Source organism: Pristis pectinata, chromosome 1 (genome assembly GCF_009764475.1).
Source record: "Pristis pectinata isolate sPriPec2 chromosome 1, sPriPec2.1.pri, whole genome shotgun sequence".
NCBI classification, from domain to species: Eukaryota; Metazoa; Chordata; class Chondrichthyes; order Rhinopristiformes; family Pristidae; genus Pristis; species Pristis pectinata.
This window is the reverse complement of record NC_067405.1, coordinates 7,977,594-7,992,985: the sequence shown is the minus strand read 5'-3', so window position 1 is coordinate 7,992,985 and position 15,392 is coordinate 7,977,594. Positions and strand designations below refer to the sequence as shown.

The 15,392-nt window shown below is 44.3% G+C and overlaps 1 protein-coding gene across 1 annotated transcript in view; it reads right to left on the bottom strand.

Moving 5' to 3' along the window:
* Positions 1 to 14,173, bottom strand: part of iqcb1 (IQ motif containing B1) — a 62,797-nt gene extending 48,624 nt beyond the window's left edge. The window contains exons 1-3 of the mRNA XM_052021543.1: positions 14,091 to 14,173; positions 11,821 to 11,942; positions 5,199 to 5,361 (exon numbers count right to left, since the gene is read on the bottom strand). Of these exons, the coding sequence (XP_051877503.1) occupies positions 5,199 to 5,361; positions 11,821 to 11,942; positions 14,091 to 14,146 (341 nt within the window). The 5' untranslated portion in view covers positions 14,147 to 14,173. The remainder of the gene's footprint in view (positions 1 to 5,198; positions 5,362 to 11,820; positions 11,943 to 14,090) is intronic.
* Between the last annotated feature and the right edge of the window lie 1,219 nt (positions 14,174 to 15,392).

The window sequence follows — 15,392 nt, the reverse complement described above, 5'->3', positions numbered from 1 at the left end:
TTCCAGACTGTTTCTCTGACTGCTTTTCTGGGTCCCCCACCAGGTTACCATAAACATGAGCAACTATTTGGTGCTTTTACTTAAGCAGCTGCCATAAAACAACTATGACCTGGGGCATAGGTTTAGGGTAAGAGGGGAAAGATTTAAAAAGGACCTGAGGGGCAAATTTTTCACACAGAGGGTGGTGAGTATATGGAATGAGCTCCCAGAGGAAGTGGTTGGGACAGGTACGATAGTGTCATTTAAGAAGCACTTGGAATAGGTACATGGAGGGGCAGGGCTTGGAGGGATATGGGCCAAACGCAGGAAATTGGGTCTACGTGGGTGGGCACCATGGTCGGCATGGACTGGTTGGGCTGAAGGGCCTGTATTTGTGCTGTATTGCTCTATGGCCTCTTACCCTTTTGCAACTGCCTTTGTCAGGCATTAACTTCTATGTGGTTTAGTTAGTCTGAAATGGAATGTCCAAGTTCCCATCTGTCTTGTGTTACAGAACTTAAACTGTACATACTAACATATGAATTATGAGCAGGAATAGGTTCCTTGGCTCTCGAGACTGCTCTACAATGAATAAAACTTCACCACATTCCCATCTACCTGCAGTAATCTTTCATCTCCTTACTTATGCAGAATCTAGCTCTGCCTGAAAACTATTTTCCACAGGGACTAGAGGCAATTTAATGCATCTGAAGAAAATTCAAACACCAAAAAACAAATTGCTGGAACAACTCAGCGGATCAAGCAACATCTATGGTGGGAAATGGACAGTCTGGACTGATGAAGGGTCTCGAGCCGAAACATCGACTGTCCATTTCCCCCCACAGATGCTGCCTGACCTGCTGAGTTCCTCCAGCGGTTTATCTTTTGCTCCAGATTCCAGCATCTGCTGTCTCGTGTCTCCAAAATTCAAATTCCAATCGGTCATTAAGGGCTGAAGACACCTCCATTTATTAAATCGCAGCAAGTCATGGTGCCAGACACAATGAACTCCTTATATAAAATCCCAGAGAATGTGCTTGCTCTATCCTACAAGTGCCACTATAGCAGGAGACAGGTCAGAAAGGGTAGATGTCACTCCCAAGCAGTGTGTAGAATTTTTTTAGTTAGCAATAAAGCCATAGTGTATGACTGTTTGAATGAATGTGTTTAACTTTCATGTGTGAAATATGCACCTCAATGCTAATTGACAACCCTAAGATATACGATTTCTTTCCTTTCGTTTTATAATTTTAATATTTACAGAAGTAAATTGGTAAATTGGTTTATTATTGTCAAATGTACCGAGATACAGTGAAAAACTTTGTCTTGCATACCGTCCATACAGATCATCACATCAGTGCATTGAGATAGTACAAGGGAAAACAATAACAGAATGCAGAATAAAGTGTTACAGTTACAGAGAAAGTGCAATACAGGCAGACAGTAAGGTGCAAGGCCATAATGAGGTAGACAGTGAGGTCAAAGAGTCCATCTTATCGTACTAGAAGACCATTCAATAGACTTATAACAGCAGGAGAGAAGCTGTCCTTGAGCCTGGTGGTACGTGCTTTCAGGTTTTTGTATCTTCTGCCCAATGGGAGGGGGAAGAAGAGAGCATGTCTGGGGTTGGTGGGGTCTTTGATTATGCTGGCTGCTTTACTGAGGCAGCGAGAAGTGTGGACAGAGTACATGAAGGGGATGCTGATTTTTGTGATGTGCTGAGCTGTGTCCACAACCCTCTGCAGTTTCTTCCAGTCTCAGGCAGAGCAGTTGCCATACCAAGCTATGATGCATCCAGATAGGATGCTTTCTCTGGTGCAACTGTAAAATTTGGTGAGGGTCAAAGGGCTCATGCCAAATTTCTTTAGCCTCCTGAGGAAGTAAAGACACTGGTGAGCTTTCTTAGCTGTGGCGTCTATGTGGTTGGACCAGGACAGGCTATTGGTGATATTCACTCCCAGGAACTTGAAGCTCTCAACTCTCTTGACCCCAGCACTGTTGATATAAACAGGAGTTTGTGTGCCGCCCCCCTTCCTGAAGTCAATGACCAGCTCTTTTGTTTTGCTGACATTGAGGGAAAGGTTGTTGTCATGACACCGTGACACTAGGCTCTCTATCTCCTTCTTGTACTCCAACTCATCGTTATTTGAGATTTGGCCCACTACGGTGGTGTCATCTACAAACTTGTAGATGGAGTTAAGAGCCTGGCCACAACAGTTGTGAGTGTATAGGGAGTGAAGTAGGGGGCTGAGGATGCAGCCTTGTGGGGCACCAGTGTTGAGAATAATCGTGGCAGAGATGTTCTTGCCCATCCTTACTGATTGTGGTCTGTCGGTCAGGAAGTCAAGGATCCAGTTGCAGAGGGAGATGTGGAGTCCCAGGTCTCAGAGTTTGGAGATGAGTTTGCTTGGAATTATAGTATTGAAGGTGGAGCTGTAGTCAATAAACAACAACCTAAAGTAGGTGTCTTTACTGTCCAGATGCTCCAGAGATGAGTGTAGGGCCAGGGAGATGGCGCCTGCCATAGACCCATTTTGGTGGTAGGTGAACTGCAGTAGGTCGAGGTTGTCTTGGAGGATGGAGCTGATGTGTGCCATGACCAGCCTCTTGGAGCACTTCAGGATGGTGGCTGTCAGAACCACTGGGTGGTCGTCATTATGGCTCATTACCTTATTTTTCTTAGGTACTGGGATGATAGTGGTCTTCTTAAAGCAGGTGGGAACCTTAGATTGAAGTAAAGGCAGGTTAAAAATGTCTGCAAATACCCCCACCAGCTGATCTGCACAGGATCTGAGGACACGGCCGGGGACACCATCCGGCCCAGATGCTTTCCTCGGGTTCACTCTCTAGAAGACTGATCTGACGTTTCCAATGGCGACTGTAGGGATAGGTGCATTGGAGGCTGTTGGGGCAGATGGTGACGTTCCATTTCCATTCTGTTCAAAACGTGCATAGAATGCGTTAAGCTTATCGGGAAGGGATGCGCTGCTGTTGGTGATGCTGACTTCATTTTGTAGCCCGTAAGCCCTGCCACAACTGATGGCTGGTCTGGGACTCGATTTTGGACTGGACCAATCCAAGTAATTAATGAATTGAGAACGATAGACTTTATATTCTTTGATGTAATTGAAATCAGTATTGTACATCTTTCTAAATTTTCCAAACAAATCAGTATTAATTAACACAAAAACACAAAATGCTGGAAATGTTCAGCTGTCAGGCTGCATCATGTTGGGGGTTGGAGACCCTTTCAGTTTGGAGATGCTTTATCAGAACTGAAAAGGGGACAAAATAACCTTGTAAAAATGCAGGGAGGGTGGGGGGGAATTATGTCTCTGATAGTGTAAAACCATGGTGAACATGGGGGTAAGCTGTAAATGAGGCTTTCTGGTCAGTGAGTGAATGGGAGCAGGCCAGATCTGTGGTGTTCAACACCGGTGATCCAGAATACTACAGATTCAGGTACGACCTACAGAAGGCCATCGCCAGAGCGAAAAGGCAATTCCGATTGAAGTGAGAGACAGAATCAGATGCACGACAGCTGTGGCAGGGTTTGCATGCCATTACTTCCTATAAGGTGAAACCTAACAGCATAAATGGCAGTGATGGTTCACTCCCCGATGAGCTCAACGCCTTTTATGCACGCTTTGAAAGGGAGAATAACACTACACCTGTGCAAATCCCCACAGCATCCGATGACCTTGTGATCTCTGTCTCGGAGGCTGATGACCGAACATCCTTCAAGAGGGTGAACCCTCGCAAGGTGTCAGGCCCCGATGGTGTACCTGGTTGAGTACTGAAAACCTGTGCCGACCAACTGGCTGGAGTGTTCAAGGACACCTTCAACCTCTCATTGCTACAGTCTGAGGTTCCCATCTGCTTCAAAAGGGCAGCAAACACTCTAGTGCCCAAGAAGAGCAGGGTGAGCTGCCTCAATGACTATTGCCCGGTAGCACTCACATCTGCAGTGAGTGCTTTGAAACATTAGTTATGGCTAGAATTAACTCCTGCCTGAGCAAGGACCTGGACCTGCTACGATTTGCCTATCACCACAACAGGTCTACAGCAGATGCAATTTCACTGGCTATCCACTCTGCTTTGGAGCACCTAGACAACCGCAAGACATACATCAGGCTACTGTTTATCGATTATAGCTCAGCATTCAACATCATCATTCCCTCAGTACTAATGACCAAGCTTCAAATCCTGGGCTACTGTACCTCCGTCTGCAACTGGATCCTCGACTTCCTTATAGGGAGACCACAGTCAGTGCAGATCGGAAATAACATCTCCTGCCCGCTGACACAGGTGCACCTCATGGATGCCTGCTTAGCCCACTGCTCTACTCTCTTTACACTCATGACTGTGTGGCTAAGCACAGCTGAAACACCATCTATAAATTTGCTGATGTTGGCAGATTCAGTCAGAGGGCGAGAACCTGGACAAAAGCAAACTGCTGGAGGAACTCAGCAGGTCAGGCAGCATCTGTAGAGGGAAATGGACAGTTGATGTTTCAGGTCGAGACCCTTCATCTGGAGCTAGACAAAAGAGTGTGGGGGTTGTGAAATGCAGAGCACGAGGACAAGACCAGCTGGTCAGGCTGGGCATGCTCTCCATTCCCAGAAGGAAAAATGGAAAAAGGAAAAAAAATCATGTTATCTAAAGCTGTAGAATTCAGTATCGAGTCCAGAGGGCTGTAATGTGCCTACACAGAAAATGAGGTGCTGTTCTTCAAGCTTGCTTTATGCCCCAGTGTTACAGTACAGGAGGCCACAGACCGATAAGTCAGAGTGGGAATGGGATGAGGAACTAAAGTGATGAGCTTTAACCATTCTCTCAGGCAGTGCATTGCAGCTACTTGCCACTCTCCAGGCAAAGAAGGTGCCCCTCATATTCCCTCTGAATCTCTTATCTCTTGTTCTAAATCTATGTCTTGTAGTTTGATCTACCTCTGATAAGGGGGAAGTTTCCAGCAGTGTAGTGATTATCAAATCTAATTTGATCATAGTTTTCAGTCTGCTGGAATGTCAATACTAGAATTAAACAACCTTTTGTATAAGTGCTTTATTTAAAAAAAATGGTTTAGACATTCAAGTGCAACTCTTCCAAATGCTTTTCACGGCAATGTGCTACAATAGACTTACTTTGTTCTGAATCAAACCACAATAGCAATAAAGCTGAATACCAGCCATGGAGATTAGGCTCCTAATCTTCTTTACCTGAGTATCTCTGCCAGCTGAACAGCTGTGAACCAGTTTCCTGGGACATTGTGGTAGTCTTGTGTAAGCACCAGTACGCAATACTGAATTAAGTCATAGTAATAAATATCCTCCTTCAACTTCTTTAACTCTTTGCTTCCTAAGGGAGGTCCTTTTAAGATTTCTGTAAAATATATGGCAAAGTAAAGGGGAAAGAATTAATGTTACACCAGGGATGAATTCTCAAATTATTATATTACCATAACTGTGCAGCACACTGTGAACTATTTTCAATTAAAAAAGTAACTACCATTTGATCTTAGCAGATTCAGAATATTGCAAAATTCTCAAAAATTAAGCATCGTCATTATGGATTTCTTCATGGAACAGTCAAGTCTGTACCTACATTTAAGAATTTAGGAATGTGGAGTCACCAAATGAATTTTTGGATGCCTCCTGTGACTCAGTGGATAATATACTTGTCCAATAGTCAGGAGTTTGACATCTTAGTACAGTCCTGAGAGAGTGGTGCAGTGCTGGAGATACTGTCTTTGGAAGAAATACTAAACCTCTCAAGTGTAAATAAACAATCCTATGACAGTATTTAGAAGCAGAGCAAGGATGTTTACCCTGATGTCCTGGCGAATGTTCATCCTAAATAAACATTACAAAAATAGATTTATCTGGTCATTAATACAAAGCAGCCCTGTGAGCCTGCTGTGGACAAATGGGGCACTCTATTTCATACAATGTAAATGTGATGAACCTTAATAGCTGGAATCATTCTTGGAGGACCTGAGGCCATGAAAGGCACTGTACAAATGAAAGTTTGTTTTTCTTCCATTTCAATATATGAGAAAGGTGGAATTTCAGAGCTCAGGGATTCAACAGGGAAGGTATGGCTGGAATGGCAAAAATCAGGGACCAGCAGGAGGCCAAAATTGGAAAGAGCAGAGAGGTGTCAGAGAATTTTTGGCTTGATGGAGATTACTTAGAAAGAGGGGAAAGTCTATGGAGGGATTTGATGGGAGTTTTAAAATTCAGGCATAGCTGTACCAGGCGCCAGCATGAGGATGGGTGAAATGGATAAATGGAATGGTATGAATTTGGAAGCAGGCTGCAGACAGGTTGAACTAAAGTTTATGGTGAGTTTAAGGTAGTAAATCAGCGAGGAGAGTATTAGAATATGGTCCATTGAAAATCTGGTAACTGAAATTAAAAGATAACTTACAAGGATGTTGCCAGGACTAAAGGGCTCGAGTTATAAGGAGAGATTGGCCAGGCTAGGTTTCTATTCCTTGGAGCATAGGAGAATGAGGGGCAACCTTATAAAAATGTTTAAAATTATGAGAGGCACAAATAAGGTGGATGGTAACAGTCTCTTCCACAGGGTAGGGGAGTCCAAAACTTGGGGGGTGGGGGGGGGGGGGTGGGGTGGTGACATAGGTTTAGGGTGAGAAGGGGAAGATCTAAAAGGGACCTGAGGGGCAACTTTTTCACACAGAGGGGGATGAGTATACGGAACAAGCTGCCAGAGGAAGTGGTTGAGGCAGGTACATTAGTATCATTTAAGAAGCACTTGGATAGGTACATGGAGGGGTGGGGCTTAGAGGGATATGGGCCGAATGCAGGAAATTGGGACTAGCTGCGGGGGGGGGGGGAAGAGAGCGGGGCACCATGGACTGGTTGGGCCGAAGGGCCTGTATCCTTACTGTATGGCTCTAAGACTCTAATATAAAAAAGGGGAAAAGTTAGTTATAGCGCTGTTGAATAGAAAGTTTTAGGCAGAGAGGCTAGGTGTCAGAGGCTAGGCTGAAGCGATGAAAGTCTCCTCTATCAGTTTATGATTGTGTGTGTAGTCCTGGTCTAATACATTAACCAGAACCCTAGCAGAAAACATAAGTTAGTTTGAAAGTAAACTTGCAAATTCAGAAAACATGTGGATTCCCAGTGTAGGAAAGGAAATGTCACATTACTACAGGAAAACAGCTTTCTTCAGAGGTTAGGATCAAGTCAACCTGAACAAAAACTTTATGGAACTCAGCTGAGACAAGTAGTTGGCAATGCTGAATTTGAAGTGGAACATTGGCACTACACATGGTGTACAGGAAAATGCAAAGACATATTTCCTATGCTGAAACAGCATAATATACACTTGACTGTGATATAGCACAAGATTCTTGACTCCAATTACATGTAGGGTTTTAATTTGTCCTTGTTTTTGATAGAAGCTGGCAAATGAGCTCTGTTCTTCGAGCATTCTACATTTTGGATTTCCAAAATTTCCCTTTTTTCTTGGAAAAAAAAGGGAATCACAAATGGCAGAGTGGTTCCAAATTGTCAGTGGGTGAACAAAGTACAAAAATATTTAATTGCTTGAACTACACCTGCATAATAAACAGACAAGTTTTTCTTTTGGGGTAGGTTCTGAGTAGATACCACACTTAGTGTTCTTGTTTTCAATTTATGCCTAGCCCTCAAACCTCATAGCATCATCTAAACACGTGAAGCATTTCCTGAAGATTGGTTGACCTGTGCCTACATGCAGAAAATTTGCAATGATATAAATATGGGATATATTAATATGGGACTCAAAAGCATCACTGACAGAATGTTTGGCAATGAAAAATTGTTGTGTTGACTTATGACACTATACACAAATTAATAATAAGCTTGGTAAAATAACTGATGATAATGTAATGACTGTATTACACAGTCTCGAAGGTGGCTGGAGGACTCTGAACTGTCCTCTGAACCCTTTCCCATATACGCTTTGTGGTGGCTGCACCATGCCTCACTGCATCCCTCAGCGTGCACTCCTGCACCTTCAAATGTGCAAGTCTCCAGCCACAGCTCCTTGTACTGGAAGACCAACTAACTCTGTGCAGACCAAAGAGCATCTTTCAGCAGAAGTCGACGTTTGTAAGAGTCCTGTTTTACATCGCTGCTCAGGATAAACCTCAACAAAGACCACTGCATCTTGGCAAACACGCAATGCAGAAGATGGATGACAGTTTCATCACTGAAGGTAGCATGTGGTGGGATTGAGGCTTCAACTGTGCATGAAGGATTTGACAGGGAGGGCCTTTCTCACCACCCCCCAAGCAAGGTCAGTGCTGTAAGTTCTGATGATGAGGCATTCTGCAAAATCACTTTGACAATCTGGTCAGGGAACCATCTGACAATATCCGTCATCCCCTTTTCCCGTGTTTGAATGACATGGCCAAAGCTGTTTTCTTGGATAAATTTTTCTAGGAGGGATAGATGATATGAATGGAATATTCCAAGACAACATGGCCAGACCGATCTTCACAACCCCAGGGACAGGTGGAACACAGCAAATAGTTACACTATGTTTGCGTACAGCAGGTTCCAAGTACAGCTTGATACAGTGACTATACAAAAGGAAAAGGTAGCCATTGGGATAAAAGTTCTGCAAGGCACATTTTTTCCCCTTCTTTCTGGATATTTGTACATTGCAGCCCTGCGGACATGATCAATTTTGGATTTTCAGACAAATTGGAAGACAGCTTAGTTGACTTCAGCAATGCAGGAACACAACATATATGCCACACCCACACTGTGTACAGCAACACTGAGAGCAGTGTGTAGGCAATGATCAGAGTTCTTTCCCACAACTTAAGAGTGTGTGCGCTGGGAGATGCTCATCATTCTGTGGACAGTCACCCATACAGATGTATTACAACATAGGAGGAGGCCATTCTGCCAATCGTTTCCATGCCAGTTATCACCACAGCAATCCCATCACGATCCCATTTACTCTATCCCTTGTGCCCATCAGCTGCCCTGATTCTTTAGCTACTTACCTACACCAAGGGTAATCTTCAGCAGCTAATTCAGCCATCAGCACATCTTTGGGATGTGGGAGGAAACGGAACACTTGGTAAAAACTTAATGGTGGACTGAAGAATGTGTGGAGACTACACAGACAATAGCCCAGGTCAGGATCTCCCTGGAAATGTGAAGCAGCAGTGCTAACTACTATCCCACTGTGCCACCCATGTACAGGAAAACTTTGGCTCAAATGCCACCACTACCTGGGGTCATTAACCCCCCCCCCCCCCCTTACATCCATGTCCTTCCTGACAGACTTAGCAAGAAGCTTAATGCAACTACAGGCACAACAGTCAACAATATGTGATTCTGCAAATGTTGTGCTCACGTAGATTCTGTGCTACAGTGGAATTACCCATCGCATTGGTAAAGGTGAGAAGACCAAGGGTCATTAAACCCCCTCATTTACAGGTTAATTAGGTCACTGACCTGAAATGATAAGCGTTTCCCTTTCAAAAGATTCTTCCTGATTTGAGCATTTTTCAAATTTTTTATTTTATTTCAGATTTCCAGCATTTTGCTTTTGTGTTATAACTTCTATTCCCATGTGTTTTGGATAACTTGAAGAGCACATCTGAAATGTACTTTTGGATATCAGCATTAACTAACAGCAAAGGCTGAATGTGTACAGAGTGCTGAACTCAAGGAGGTACAGCAAGTAACAAAGGTGCTCAAATGGAAGCAATTCCTTAAAGGAGAAAAAAAATGTTATGCTCAGATGGAGCAGAATGAGTTGCCCATAAGTACCTTTCTGGACCATTCTGGCCTTTTTTTGTGCAGTAGCTTCTCTGTCATTCTAGAACTCCACTGATACAAGGATGCATAAAATCAGCCTCCGCGCTCTGAATTTCAACTATCATCATAGGTACTGGGTGAGTGAAGGTTGGCACTTGATTATCCAAAATTCTGCCGTGCTAGAAACTGACAAATACAGGAAATGCAGGACAATGGTGCTGAAGTAGTTGAGGGTTGAGAGCTTCATGTTCCTGGGAGTGAACATCACCAAAAGCCTGTCCTGGTCAACTCACGTAGATGCCATGGCCAAGAAAGCTCACCAGCACCTCTACTTCCTCAGGAGGCTCAAGAAATTTGGTCTCTCCCCTTCGACTCTCACCAACTTCTACCGATGCACCATAGAAAGCATCCTACCTGGATGTATCACGGCTTGGTACGGCAACTGTTCTGCCCAGGACCACAAGAAACTGCAGAGAGCTGTGGACACAGCCCAGCGCATCACAGACGCCAGCCTCCCCTCCCTGGACTCTGTCTTTACCTCTCGTTGTCTTGGTGAAGCAGCCAGCATAATCAAAGACTCCACCCACCCGGGACATTCTCTCTTCTCTCCTCTTCCATCGGGTAGAAGATACAGGAGCCTGAGGGCATGTACCACCAGACTTAAGGACAGCTTCTACCCCACTGTGATAAGACTATTGAACGGTTCCCTTATACATTGAGATGGACTCTGACCTCATGATCTACCTTGTTGTGACCTTGCACTTTATTGCACTGCACTTTCTCTGTAGCTGTGACACTTTACTCTATATTGTTGTTTTAACCTGTACTACCTCAATGCACTCTGTACTAACTCAATGCAACTGCACTGTGTAATGAATTGACCTGTACGATCGGTATGCAAGACAAGTTTTTCGCTGTACCTCGGTACAAGTGACAATAATAAACCAATACCAAAAATTTCAGCAGGTGAGGCAGCATTGTGGAGAGGGAAATAGTGCTGAAGTTTTCAATCTATGTTATTCTATCAGAGTTCAGATGAAAGATGACCTAAAATGATAACTCTGTTTCTGCTCTACCCATACTGGTACAATGAATGCGGTTAACCATAATAGAGGTTAACGTTAAAGGCTGCACGTTGCTCCAGAAAGGGCCTATACTTGTTATCTAGGAGACACAAGGGACTGCAGATGCTGGAACCTGGAGCAACACATAAAAGGCTGGAGGAGCTCACTGGGTCAGGCAGCATCTATGGAGCGAAATGGACAGTCGACGTTTTGGATCCTTCATCTGGACTGAAGGATAAGAGGGGAAATAGCCAGTATAAAAAGGTGGAGGGAATGGGTGGAGCAAGAGCTGGTGGGCAATAGGTGGATCCAGGTGAGGAGGGTGAAAGGCAGTTGGAGGAGTGGAGAGTGGGAATAGCACCAGAATTTGGGAAGTGATAGGTGAAAGTGACAAAGGGCAGAAGATGATGGAATCTGACAGAAGAGAAAGGTGGAGCATGGAACAGAGGGACGGAGGTGGGGAGAGCAGAGGAGAGTAGTAGGGGAGGGAAACCAGTGGGAGGAGCGTGTGGGCGATGGGCAGATGGAGTGTGTGGGGGAGTGGAAAGATGGTGATTGGAGCCAAGTGGATCGGGGTGAGAAAAAGGACAGAGCGGGAGCAGTTATCGGAACTTGGAGAATTCAATGTTCATGCTGCCAGGTTCTGGGCTGCCAGGTAGAATGTGAGGTGCTGTTCCTTTAAGTTTGCATTTAGCCTCAACTTGGCAGTGGAGAAAGCCAAGGTCAGTCATGACAGTGTGGCAATGGGGAGGAGAATTAAAATGGCTGGCAACCGGGAGATCCAGACAGCCACGGCGGATGGAGTGCTGGTGCTTGCAGTACGTTGACTGTCCATTTCTTTCCACAGATGCTGCCTGACCTATTGAGTTCTTTCAGTGTTTTATGTGTTGCACGTTACTCCAGTTGGAGTCAGCTCACACTGAAGAGAAGAAAAAGATGCAGGAATGCTTGTGGATCCTTGATTTTGTCATAAGACATTTTTTCCTCACCTTTTAGCTTTAGCAGCAGCAGAGGGATCTTATTATCTGGGCATTCTGCAACTTCGACGGCCAAGTTATAAACTTCAGAATTCACTTTTGAATCTTGATCCAAACTGGCCTTGACTGCATCCCTGATCACAAAGCACAAAATAAGAGAACAGTTTGATAAATTCAATCTAGTATTCACATCATAAAGAACAAAACATTCTTCCAATGTAAAAGAATTCTTTGGAGACCCGAGAGACTGCAAATGCAGGGTTGAATCAGGGTTTCGACCCCAAAAGTTGACAATTCCTTTCCCTCCATAGATGCTGCTCAGTCCACTGAGTTCCTCCAGCAGGTTGTTTGTTGCAAAAGAATTCTTTTGGTTATAAAAAAGTCTCACCATTCTTGTGCTGAACGTTTTCTATTTTACTTGGACAATGGGATTTCATAAGGCGACACAGAGCATTTGCCTCTTGCAAACATTTCACTAACAAATTCCAGATGACTCATGTAAAATTAAATAATTTTGTTTTTCAGGTTCCTTATTTCTGTCAGGGGCTGTGAATCCCTTGTTATGGCCACCAGTCTCAAAGGCAGTGGGCTAGAGCATAAGAAATAGGAGAATGAGTAGGCCGACTGGACACTGAAGCCTGTTCAGTCATTCAACATAATCATAGCTGATCTTGTCCTGGTTTCAACACCAGTTTCCTGCACCCTCCCCATTACTCCTCTACATGCAAGTGAATGTTAGTCTCTGCCTCAAATATATTCAATGACTTCCAATACATAGCTCACTGGGGTAAAGAATTACACCAGTTCACAACCCTCAGTAAAGATATTCCTCCTCTTCTCCATTTTACATGGGCGACCCCTTTATTCTGAAACTACTGTTCCCATAGTTCTAAATACCCAAAATAGGGGATACGCTCTCTCAGCATCCCCGTCAATCCCTGTCAGAATCTTATATTTCAGCTCTCATTCTCCTATAAGTATATGCCCTGTCAGAATCTTATATTTCAGCTCTCCTCCTGAATAATAAGTATATGCCCTTTCTTCATACATCAAGCACTTCAACAAAGGAGTCAACCTATTGAATCTTTTCTGCACTGCCTCCAATGCACGTGTCTCACCAGTACAGAGGAAGGGTCTCGACCTGAAACATTGACTGTCCATTTCCCTCCACAGATGCTGCCTGACCTGCTGGGTTCCTCCAGCAGTTTGTTTCTTTTTGCTCCAGTTTCCAGCACCTGCAGTCTCTTGTGTCTTGACCAGAATCTGCTGTCCACATTGACCATATCAGCCGCCTCAAACCAGAGGTGAAGCAGTTTGTACTCAACCCCAAAAATTATAAAGTTATGTTATATTGCATATTAAATTATGAGAGGCATAGATAGGGTAGATAGAGTCTTTTTCCTAGGGGGTTAATGTCAAATACTAGAAAGCATAGGTAAATTGGTTTATCATTGTCACGTGTACCGAGGTAGTGAAACAACTCTGCTTTGCATGCCATCCATACAGATTATTTCATCACATCAGTACATTGAGGGAGTACAAAAGGAAAAGCAAAACAGAATGCAAAATGTAGTGTTACAGGGAACAGTTTAAAGGAGATTTGTGAGACAAGTTTTTCGTTTTACACAGAGTGGTAGGTGTCTGGAACACACTACCAGGGCAAGTGGTGGAAGCAGATATGATAGTAACGTTTAACAAGCATTTAGACAGGCATGTGAAGAGGTAGGGAATGGATGGATATAGACCATGTGTGGGCAGATGTACTATTTAGATTAGCATCATAGTCAGCACAGACTTGGTGGGCCGAAGGGCTGTTCCTGTGCTGTACTGTTCCATGTTTTATGTTCCAGGTTACAGCACCTGCAGTCTCTTTTGTCCAATTGTTGATGTTCATTCACAGACTTATACCAGACTGTGTGCACCACTTGAAGCTAACCATTAACTGAGGCCACCCATGTCCCCAGTGGACATCAAGGGGTGGGTAAGTCACTCTTGTTGGAGCTGATCAATGAAATACAAGTAGCTCTCCTCCCACACACACACACACAAAGTATTCTACTACAAATCTTGGGCCTGAAGCCCCAGGCTGGAATTTACTGGGACATCCCGAGGGCGCTGCCTGAGGAAGCTCCGAGTCGGCCGGACGCCTCATCTCCGGCTCTTCCTGGGCCAGGCGAGCTGCAGGCTTCGCAGGGGCCTCGGTGGCAAATACATCCCTCCACCCCCCCCCCCCCCCCTAACCCCAAGCCGCTGAAATCCGTGAATTCCCCCTCTCGGCTTACCGCTTGGCTCGTCGCGGTCCTGCTGCCGACACCAAGCTGCCGCCGCGGCTCGCCATCGCTCGCTAGGCCGCAGTGGCTTGTGGTTTCCATGGCAACGGAGGCCTCTGCTCCACAGCCACACACCTCACCAACAAAACACGCAGAATTTTAATTATTATACCCACACAACAATCACTGGGCATTTATTGACTACAAACAGCCAAATAAATTTCGAACCATCTAAGCAAATTTTAAAGATTATTTTGTTAAAACAGTTACTAAAGTTGTCAACAGAGCAATAATTATTTTTTCCACTTTGGTCATTGTTATACTTAGCTTTTAAAACCACTAGCAGGAATATAGTATTAGGTTTAAATTTTGTAAAGCATATGTGTCTTTGCCATTCAGTTTGCACACCCGCCTGCTCTTTTCCTTTCAGCTTGCAAAATATTTCCCATTATGTAATTATCCATTCATAATTTAATTAACACTTTAAACAATATTCTTGTGATATATTTTATGCCTGTTGATTTATATAACACTTTAAAATGTGAGATTTTGTGTTGGTATACTCAAAAGTAAATTAATCTTTAAGCTGAGATGTGGAAGTAGGAGGCAGGATCAGAATTACTGAAGTCACATTGCAAATGCATGAGCATTTTATTCACACTGAGAACAGCTGAGAAACAAGCAACTTTTATTCCAGGCAAGTACCAGGCATTAATCATCTGCAGCAACAATCTGCTGGAAGAACTCAGCAGGTCGACCAGCATCTATGGGGGGAGAGGAATAGGGATATGGGCCCAGCACAGGCAACTGGGATGAGCTCACGGAAGCACCTTGGTCGGCATGGATGAGATGGTCCAAAGGGGCTGTTTCCCTTCTGATTCTATGAGCATTAAATTACTCTCCAGCAATATCCTGAGCCATTGACCAGAAACCCAACTGGGCCAGCCAGATAAATACTGTGACTACAGTGCAGGTCAAAGGCTCAGTATTCTGCAGCGAGTGTCTGAAGTCCTGATATCCCAAAGGCACAAGTTGTCATCTACAATGCACGTCGGAAACTTGTTCTTCACTTGTCTAGCCCAATGGAGTTTTAACAATATTCAAGAATCTTGACACCATCCAGCCTTGCTAGCAAAATCCACAATCAGTGGATGAATAGTGGATGAACAGATTTTTGGGATATGGAAGAAAGCTTGGGACAGTGGAGAAGGGGTGAAGGAGCAGTCATGGCCCGGATGGTGTCCCTGGCCGTGTCCTCAGATCCTGTGCAGATCAGCTGCCGGGGGTATGTGCAGACATTTTTAACCTCTCCCT